This window comes from Bidens hawaiensis, unplaced genomic scaffold (assembly GCF_021521415.1).
Source record: "Bidens hawaiensis isolate Kalapana, Puna unplaced genomic scaffold, B.hawaiensis_p1.1 tig00016457_1, whole genome shotgun sequence".
NCBI lineage: Eukaryota > Viridiplantae > Streptophyta > Magnoliopsida > Asterales > Asteraceae > Bidens > Bidens hawaiensis.
This window is the reverse complement of record NW_027492506.1, coordinates 393,551-404,670: the sequence shown is the minus strand read 5'-3', so window position 1 is coordinate 404,670 and position 11,120 is coordinate 393,551. Positions and strand designations below refer to the sequence as shown.

Here is an 11,120-nt window from a genome sequence, read left to right as displayed (position 1 = left end):
GCTCGTGAGTAGATTTTCAAGATCGAGCTCGGCTCGGGCTCGGCTCGTTTACCATTTATTTGTTATTTTTTAAATAATATAATTATTTTTATATATTATTTTCTATTATAATTTTCTGTATAAAATATATATATATATATATATATATATATATATATTATTTAGTTATTTTTATTTATTTTTTATAAAAATATATATTAACAATATATATATATATTAATTAATAATTATTAATATATAATTTAAAAAATTATATAAATGGCAGGCTCGTTTAGGCTCGCTAGCCGGCTCGAGCTCGATAGGTGAAGCTCGGCTCGGGCTCGGGCTCGATTAAGCTCGGCTCGTTCAAGCTTTTTAACGAGCCAATCCCGAGTAGATCGCGAGCAGCTCGGCTCGTTTGCACCCCTATTTGTGAATATCGATTGAGACTCAATACATCATATTCATCAAGCCATCAAGTATTACGTTAAATATCACTGATTATTTAATTTCAATTCTTGAGTATTTTCTTTTGCAAGGTTTTTTTCTACAATTTATATCTCAAAAGCCGAATGTAATCAGCATGTCCATAAGAGAAGATCAATATGCTTGTTTTAAAGCACAAATTTACTCAGAATAACGTAATGTATAGCACGGATGAGTTTCAAACAAACTGAAATTAGGTAGAACAGAATAACAGAAAATGATAAAAGAAAAAAGATTGTCACCAATTTACTGAGCGTCTAACTGCGTTAGAAAAATCTGCACCCTCTAGCTTAGCACCTTCAAAACACTACAAGATTAAACTAAACATAACTTAGTAATAAGGGCGGTTTAATCATTTGACTAATGAACCCGCATTTAACTCAACTCTCATGGGATGTGTGTAATAAACTATTTGATATCAAGGTTACTTACTGCATTGTGAATTCTAGTATAATGAAAACAAACACCTTCAAGATTTGCCCCGTTCAACTTCGCATTGCACAAGTTAGCATGCTAAGAAAGCATAACAAACAGAGATCAACAAAAAACACAATTTCCAGATTGGCTGCTTCTAAAGTTTCGGAATTATAAGATTAACAAGTGTAATTTAATCCAAGTTAAACATACCCTAAGATTTGCAGATCTCAAGTCAGCACCACGTAAATCACAGCCTATCACACAACCATATAGAAATTCTTAAAAAAATAACTAGCATGTTTTAAAAATCAACTATTCAACAAAATATATATAGATAAGCCGAATTAGCTTCTTAACAGATGCAAATATGCAACTTAACATTGCATCTCGAAACTTGTCATTATACAAACCAGGAAACTTACATTACATGATATTATATTTTACACAGCCATAAAAAATTAATATCAAATATACCTTTCTCTTTCTCCTTCAATTCCAAAGTAACTCTTGTAACTATATATTAGATTTTTTGTTTTATTTTTGTAAATATGATGATATACAAGTTTTAAAAGAAAAATATTAATTTTTTCTTTATAAATAAATGAATTAAAATATCTGTAAAAAAATATATATTTACCAGATAAGTCTGCATTATCAAGATCAGCCTCCACCAGCAAAGCACCATGAAGATTAGACATTTTAAACATACACCTTCACTAGGAAAGAAAAATCAATTAAGTTGACTAACAATGGAAAAAAATTGACTATGGGTTCACAAAGGTTAGTAGGTAAAGCATAAAAAATAATATTTTAATCATTGTCTTTAACGAAATAGTCCTTGACTTTTTTGTTTACGTAAATATCATTTAACTTTCTTTTGATAGTTAAGAAAATGGCTACATTTGAAAATCTGTCACGCCGGATTCAAATCTTGTTTGACTTAATTGGATCGAGTAACACGAACAACACCAACATATTAATGGTAACTAATCACAACTCTTTCAGTACTATTACTAAAAAGTAAAAACGAAAACCACACATTACAACTACTCTAAACCTTCTATTTATAATATTAAAAACTTGATAAACAAGTAACCCAAATCTAATCAAATCCAACTATTGCTCAAACCTTTATTAAAACATATTCTAATTCAAACTCAAATGAACTAATTAATTAAACTAAACATGCACTTAACCCATTGAACTTTTCTTTAAACCCATATTAAGATTAACTTTCAACAAATCTATCGCGTCACACATGCCATGTGCAAGTTGTTTGGTAAATATAAATTGTCAAACGCTCCTTTCGTTATATATTTCAGTCAAACTAGCTAATTGGTAAATGTCGAGGTAAAAATGTGCAAATTAGAAAAATAATTGCTACAAGAACAAAATAACAAGCTTGCAGATCTTACCTTCTCAATGTTGTATTGTGAAAATTGGCATTATATAAAACTTAATGACAAATAATCGAATGTAGCAACCAATATAAACATACATGATCAATTCAGAGCCAAATGACAGAGGATTACAAGTAAATTTAAAAGCAGTATAATATAATATAGTTTTATAAAATGACCTATATCGAGAAGAACACATGCGTCGGAGTACGTCGTCATCCCTATGAGACGGTCGTAGTGAAACTGATGAAGATAAACTCGGGAAACAGTATATAAGTAGGAAATGCAAAAGGTAACAGGAAACGAAAAGTCTTTTGGGGATGTGGACCGGGGGGTCTTGGTTCGAGTCTCCGTCTCTCTGAAAATTAAGGGGGCGTTTGGGATTTCTTATTTTAGTTTCTTATAATTTTTCATTAAGTTAATAAGTTACAAAAGTGTAACTTATGGTGCTTTTCCTTTTACAATATAATCAATCCCAAACACTTTGTTACTTTTCAAAAAGTTTATAAGTTATAAGTTGGTAAAAATAAGCAATCTCAAACACCCCGTAATTTACAATGTTTTCAGACCCGACTCGGACATTGATCCAGGCGTCTTACCGGGTCAAAGGTTGGACCGAACATTGACCCGGATGACGTCATATATATATATATATATATATATAGAGAGAGAGAGAGAGAGAGGAAATGTTAACATACAAATGAAAATTAACGTGTTAAATGTGAGAATCAAGTAGAGTAATTATATATACAAGTAGAGTAATTATGTAATTACTCTATAATGTAATTACATAATTACTCTATTTGTATAAATAATTATTCTACTTGATTCTCATGTTTAGCACGTTAATTTTATTTGTATTTGATCCAAACCCTATATATATATATATATAATAATAATAAATAATAACTGATTTTCATGTTCATGTATAATGATTATAATATGATATACAATACATCTAGATTAACATAGTTATAGTTTGGTTGGGTGGCTAGTGACGAATTAAGTAGCCACTTAAGTTGGCTGTTGACCACGGATTGAATCCGAGCAGTAGTAATGTTTTTTTATTTAATCAAACAAGGCTTTACCGGTTAGACCGGTTCTGGTTGGACCGGTCGTGAACCGCTAAACTCGGCTGGGTTGATAAAAAATGGGTATAATAAGCGAAACGGACCGGTTTCAGTAGCGTGTCTCGGTCGAAATGGTCCGACCGGTCGGTCCGGGTTTCACAACACTACTAATTTAAGTTTAATCTTTTAAAAGAAAAAATATATAATGAAAATTATCCAAACAACTTATCTATCCCATTGGAAAAAATACTGGTTTTGCCACTGGAATCGAGAACGAAAATAGAGAAAACTTCGGGAATCGAGTCCGGTTTTTACACATCTCGAGTTCTTTATTTATAGCATATCCCAAAAACCTTGGCAGACATTATGAATCCGTGTCATCAACACGCGACGGGATCTAACACATGTCATAAAATATCTTTTCGTGACAAACTGTTTGAGGCGCCGATAACATACCTTCACGGTGTTGAGTCATCGTACACATGTAAACACCACCATCTTCCATGTGTCACCCCGGTTTGATTGTTCATCGTTAAGAAAAGAACTGTTATGAAACTGATGGCGGTTCTCAACCCTTGTTCAAGCTTGGTGGACCGTTAAGGAAAATGGTGACGGTCCGCCAATCTGAAATTTAAACTTTGAACTTTAACTTTGCTGAAGTTACCACTAGTTCTTCTAATTTTTTGATTTATCAAGGTTTAATAATATAATCATGATTTTACCCTTGTTATAATTTATGTTAATCTTATGTAATTACATAATAGTTTATCTAAAAGATTAAATCTTTATAATTAAACAAGCATTAAGCTTTTTGGGATAAAGAATGAATCAAAATGTCTGGATTTAAATTGGTCTAGATGAAAAGATTTTATGTTGTAATTTGGTTTGTTTGATGTTTATTTCCGGCCCATGCTAGCTTCTCGGTAGGAGGGGTTTTAGGTTGGTTTGAATGAAGTTTGTTAGTAAAAAAAATTAATATTTATAAACATATAGGTTATAGTTTTAATTTATACATGTTTTGGACTATTTCTTTTGATATGTTTGGGTTACTAAAGCCCATCCATGAAATTAAATTGGAATAATATTGTTGGTAAAATTTGGTTCGATAACGATTTAGTTAAATTCGGTTTAAATTTCAATGGTTTGATAACGTCAAACCGGACGATAAACACCATAAGCACATTACCTTCATTTTATTTACTTATAATGAATGAAGCTCTAATGATCAATACCGCAATGTAATATAAAAATAATTTTGGTATGCATGTGATAGTAAAATAAATTAAAACTATTATAATTGGTTATCCAATAGTTTTATTCACGTCCCATATTGCCGCCTTGCACCGGTTGAGCTCACGCATGTCCGCCACGTATCCCCACCGTAGACTATTCGGATCACACACACAACACATACTCATCCAAAACAACATAGAAACGAGTAACTATATATAATTATCAAACCCTTCATTTTCATCAACAACAAATTAATAACATCATCAAAATTTAATGGAGAAGAAGAAGCATCTATCCACCATTGCTAACAACGTTCTTCAACGATGTGCTATGTACGTAACCAACACGTTACTTAATTATTTATTCAACCTGAAGTTGATTCTCATATAGAGTTGGATTAATTTTCAGGATATTACGGACGTCCGTGAGCGAATTAGTGAAGGAGTTTGAGATGGAATGGAAGGCGGATACCGGAGGATACTCGAGGAAGTTGGTGGAGTATTGTGCGGCCAAGGTGTTTAGCGAAATGTCTAGGAACCTTGAAGAAGTGATTACTAATGGAGTTTTTAGTCGGTTTACTTTCGATACGATGCTTGCTTGGGAAACGCCTAGCTCGGCTGATGAAGAGTCTCGTAAGGTATATATGCTTTGTTTGAATAACTTTTGCACTTGAATTGCATATAATTTGCAAATTATAGAATGGCGATGATGCGGTTGATTAGTAGGTTAGTTTATTTGTTATGATTTGATTAGATTAGATTTTCTCTATAATTATTGATTTGGGAATGAAATTGATCCGTAATAAGATAAAGAAGAAAAACAAAATAATGCAACATTATAAGCAAGAGTGCCTCTTTTTATTGTAGCACATATTAATTAGGAGTTGGCCAAAAAAAATCGTGGCTTGTTTGGATTAAACAATTAAACACAATCCAAGTTAACAAATATGCCAAGTTAACATAATTCGTTACTATAGATGGATATTCATTAGCCAATGAAGTAAAATGGGGCCTTTGATTTTAATGGGTATCCTATATTTTTAGGAGTATGTGGCAAAGGAGAAAGAAGAAAAGGAGATACCTTCAACTACCCAATCGGCTAGTGAGCAAGATGACATTCCTCTATTCTATTCGGATATCATGCCACTCCTTGTAAGCCACCTCTTTCTTTCATATGATCTCTTTCATATGATGTAGATAATTATCTTGTTTCTACAATTCTAGGGTAACTCCTCCCCATGTGTTTTTTTGGAGGGAAGAAAAATGACGGCCTATAGGCCGGGTTGAAATGAGTCATTTTTTATACTAGTCAAAATGGGCTTTACTAAGGCTTGGTTGACCAATTGTGAATTGACCCACAAAGATTTTTCTTTTTCTATAAATGACTGCGTTTTTACTCTTTATGACTTGTAAACATTATTGCCATATAGTAAATAGTAATAGTTTTAATCTCTTCATGCGAATTTTTATGCATCACGATCTGTAAATAGACACCGTGATGATTTTCACACATTGAAACCGTTTTGAACTATATGACTTATTCCCATTTGGGTAAGTTTTAAATTTACTTAATAACCGTAAGGTGCAACCCAATGCCACTCATTAAACTGTAAAATGTATCCTAATTCGGCTCGTTTCTTATTCATAGGTATTTAGGTCGCAATTGACATGTTTATGTTATATCTCTGCATTTATGAGTTGGTATTATGATATGTTGTGTTGGTAGGTTGATGATGAGCCAAGTGTTGGAGATGATGCATTTGTGTGGTTGGGATCATTAGTTCCTTTAGTGGCCGATTTTGTGAACGGGAGATTCACTTTTGAGACCCTAACTAGTACCACTATGAACCGCCTACATTTCCCTGCCTATGACCGGTTCCTTAAAGAAATTGACAAGTAACAAATTTCAATCTTATTTTATTTTGACTTTCTACACGCAATATATATATATCTATATATATATATATAGTCATGTTTTTCTCTAAATAACAAACCAAGTTTTTACCAATGTTTCATTTTGGTCCCTCAAATTTTTGTACGCAAATAATTGTGTCATTTTAGTTACTAATATACACATATACACATAATAATCTTCTACACATCTTACTAATCGTATATATATATAAACCATCTATGGCATTGCATATTTTCTTTTAAATTTGGTTGTGGATTCTATTGTAGATGCATAAAGCATTTGCAAAAGCTAGCACCACCGAAGAATGTGGTCATGGCTGATGATGAGTTCATTCTTCATGTTGAGGGAACCGCAAGTTCACAGAGAGTTATACGCCACATTGGAGGACAAAGCTGGCCTGGTTGGTTTTGATTTTTTTCTTACATATGTTCACTTGGAAACCATTGTTAATATTGGTTCTTTAGGAAGGCTCACATTAACCAACTATGCTCTCTACTTTGAGGCCTCGGGTATTGTTTCTTATGAAGATGCAATTAAGCTTGATCTTTCAAAGGACATCCAACATTCTATAAAATCAGCAGCCACAGGTCCTTTGGGTGCTCCTCTTTTTGACAAGGCGATAATATACGAGTCCCCTGAGCTGTAAGATTATTTTTTCATCTACCAGTTCGTCATAACTACAATAGACGTGCAAGTTGTTAACACATTACCTAGGACCATGTGTAAAAAAAGTATCTCAAGTTTTTTACACTTGTAAACATGTATAACATGTTCATATTTGTTAGAACGTATGAAAATAAAAAGTCAAAAACTTCAACCATAAGATTGGCTTACACTTCTAATGTAAGAAAAATTCTATGTTTTTGCTCGGTTTTAAGGTTTATATTTGTTTTTCTGTTAATGTGAGTAGGGATGTCAATCTTGTCGGGTTGAACGACGGAACATGGTACAGTAGGGATGTCAATCTTGTCGGGTTGAACGACGGAACATGTACCATGTTTTATTGTGTAAAAGTCATAAACACCAACCCAGACATGCTTAAAATCGGGTAAGAAGATCACAACTACTTAACCCCATTTATCCAAATGATTCAAATGGGTTACACAGGTGGTCATTTTCAAGTTGTAATATGTGCTAAATGGTTGGATGCTTTTAATAAATGGATTAAACTAGTTATGGGTGGTTGGGTCGACCCGCTTAATCAAACGGGTTAATGTGTCAACACACTTAATTAAACGGGTTAAGGAATAAAGAGGTGATCAACTTGATCATGACTCGCATATAAACGGGGTTAAATATGACAACAAAAGACCTAATTTTTTTTCATGTCATGTTTTCCATCCCTTATATAAGCATAGGCTCGTGTGTAAATATGGAAACAACTTTTACAAGTTTATATGTATGGCCAATTTAACAAAATACACACATTCATTGCAGTGTAGGTTTATGTTATATATCTTTCGCACTTATTAAAAAAAATCTCCATTGGAGTTCTTTAGGCAAGAAGATGTCCAAATCGAGTTCCCAGAAATGACTAGCTGCACAAGACGTGACCACTGGCTTGCTCTGGTGAAGGAAATTATGTTACTCCACAAGTTTTTAACAAAATTCAAAATAGAATCTCCTCTACAAGCATGGGAGATGCATGCAAGGACCATATTAGGAATTATAAGGCTTCATGCTGCCCGAGAATTGCTTAGAATTTCACCACCCGAACCCAAAAGTTTCTTAATTTTTGCCTTGTTTGATGAGCTGCCTACAGGTAGTAACGTGTTAGAGGAGCTTGCTGAGAGTTTGAAAACAGTTGACACTGCACACTCGTGCAGTGCTACTTCTATACTCCGTAACTTAAACGTCTCGCAAGTTGTTAGTGGGCGCTTGGAAATGAAAGTAGGGACTGAGCATGCTGAAATTGCTAATAATAGACCGGAAAATATGTCGTCATTGGAGACAGCGGTTGAACAGGTTAGAGAAGAAGCAAAAGAGATCAATACTGCAAAAGCCAAGGCTGATGAATTGAAAGATGAAGGGATTGGCAATAGTGCTCTTGTATTGATGGTACATTCTTTCATTAACAAATTCAAGCTTTATGATGAATATGTGATTTGCACACGTCTCTATATTAATTTACAAAATTATATAACATAAATGTGTAAAAACATTTGTCACGTTTTTTACACTTAAAGTTATAATGGTGGGAAAACATAATATTATTAAAAAATATATAAAAATTTGCATTACAAAGTTCGGGTTTTTGTACCCTTGTAAGTTCTTTTTTTTACAATCATAAGCGTGCATGCTATCATAACAGTGTATATTTCTTGCATTTATAAATGCTCAATCTCCTTTAACATATTTGTTTGTTTGATTAATGTGACCAATTAAAGTTACATCGTTCGTCCTAAATGATGTAAGAACATAATGTCCAATCTACATGTTTCTTTGAACAATGTGACCAAAAATATACCATTTTCTCTAGAACCATGTATGTAGTAAGAACAAACAAACACACACGTGCCATGTAAAATCGCACTCATACCAAGCGATTGGTAGGATGGGAGCAAACATTTTATCTATCTCAAGAGATAGAGAGAGGTTGCTTTTGTTGAGACCTCTTGCTCCAATAACCTTTGTTGACAAGTATAATATCCACAAAAAAAACATAAAGTGTGGTGCAAGAAATAGTAACAGACCTTGTAGATTTGCCATGTATAAAATGTTATAACCTTCCTCGTATTAATATGGTTGTGCAGGAATTGGTGAAACCGTTAAAAAGTGCAATGCCATGGTTTCAGGAGGTTATCCAGTGGGAAAGACCAGCATCCACCTTCACAGTGATCGGCTTAACCTTACTAGTTGTATACAAGTAAGGTGTTACAAAATCTAAATATCTGATTAAGCTTTGGATGTAAATGATTATTAAAATACTACACACCTAAATATTTAACTAAGTTAATGTGCTTGCAGAGAGTGGGTTGGCAAGGCGATGGCAGTGTTCATAATGTGGGTCGTTTCGAAGATGATTTGGGCAAGAAGACATGGAGTAGGGAAGAAAACCAAATTTGTCGTGTGTACTGCTTCTGATCAAACAACAATGGAGAGCATAGTTTCAGCACAACATGGACTCAACACCGTGTACAACATCATGCAGTTGGCAAACATTGCGATTCTGAAAATATGGTCAATATTGTTGTCCAATGCCCCCAAGGTATGCTTTTAAACCACTACAAAACTGGCCATTGCGGTCATTTTTCCTTTTTTTAATTTGGCGGTTTTGCCAAATTTGTTTACATCATTAATAACTCGTTATAAAAAATCTTCATGTTTACATCATTTAGTGTTTTGCGGTTACATTGGTTGCAGCACACGGATATGGCAATTACCGCGATGACAGGAGTTGCAATCATGTTGGCAGTTATTCCTCTTAAGTTTATAATTATGGCCCTTGTGGTATCTGCTTTTGCGGCAACATCAAAGCCAGCGAAGCGCGCTAACAGGAACAAGAACGACATGGGGAAGAGAAAACTACAGGGATGGTGGGATTCGATTCCAGTTATTCCTGTTGAGATTGTAGACAAAGTTGAAGACATTCCGAAGGCGGAGAAAACAGACTAGCTAGTAACGGTTAAAGTTATAAAAAATGGTCAAATTTCGGTAAAGTGTTACGTACTTTGTCTTTCTATTGTATATTAAATTGTCTGTTTGAAATGTGGTAAATCCTATTCTCCTTTTAAAGAGAAAGGACCTTAATAGTTAAATGTATAAAAATGTTGATTCGTATTCGTTCGTTTGTCTATAAACAACGACTTATCATAGCTTATGGTTTTTTATTACCAATTATGTTAAAAAACCAATTTTGTTCTTGAATCGGTATATCATAGCCAAACCAAAATTAAAGAGAATGGTGATCGATCAAGGCTTGCGTCGGGAACAGGTTGCGATCAAGTGGCATTGCGACTAGGGTTTGACAAGGGTAGGTTGAGGCCCATCTACATCGGTTATGTACCAGTGGAAACCAAAGAACATGGGTGATAAGAAAATACTAAAGACAAGCGATGATACGGATCTCAAGACTATGTTGTCACAGGAAGGTCCAAAACCGTGGTTACCAAGGCATTGACAAGCGATGATACGGATCTCAAGACTATGTTGTCACAGGAAGGTCCAAAACCGTGGTTACCAAGGCATTGACAAGCGATGATACGGATCTCAAGACTATGTTGTCACAGGAAGGTCCAAAACCGTGGTTACCAAGGCATTGACAAGCGATGATACGGATCTCAAGACTATGTTGTCACAGGAAGGTCCAAAACCGTGGTTACCAGGCATTTGGTTTGACAAGGGTAGGTTGAGGCCCATCTACATCGGTTACGTACCAGTGGAAACCAAAGAACATGGGTGATAAGAAAATACTAAAGACAAGCGATGATACGGATCTCAAGACTATGTTGTCACAGGAAGGTCCAAAACCGTGGTTACCAAGGCATTGACAAGCGATGATACGGATCTCAAGACTATGTTGTCACAGGAAGGTCCAAAACCGTGGTTACCAAGGCATTGACAAGCGATGATACGGATCTCAAGACTATGTTGTCACAGGAAGGTCCAAAACCGTGGTTAC

At 34.4% G+C, this 11,120-nt stretch overlaps 1 protein-coding gene across 1 annotated transcript; it reads left to right on the top strand.

The window, feature by feature from the left end:
* Positions 1–4,857: 4,857 nt before the first annotated feature.
* On the top strand, positions 4,858–10,114 carry LOC143551441 (uncharacterized). Its single transcript, XM_077041880.1, has 10 exons — positions 4,858–4,917; positions 4,994–5,222; positions 5,629–5,736; positions 6,311–6,480; positions 6,766–6,899; positions 6,964–7,141; positions 7,999–8,557; positions 9,253–9,365; positions 9,467–9,707; positions 9,863–10,114. Exons 1-10 carry the CDS (start codon positions 4,859–4,861, stop codon positions 10,112–10,114), a joined length of 2,043 nt encoding a protein of 680 aa, XP_076897995.1. The 5' UTR covers position 4,858.
* Positions 10,115–11,120: the final 1,006 nt, after the last annotated feature.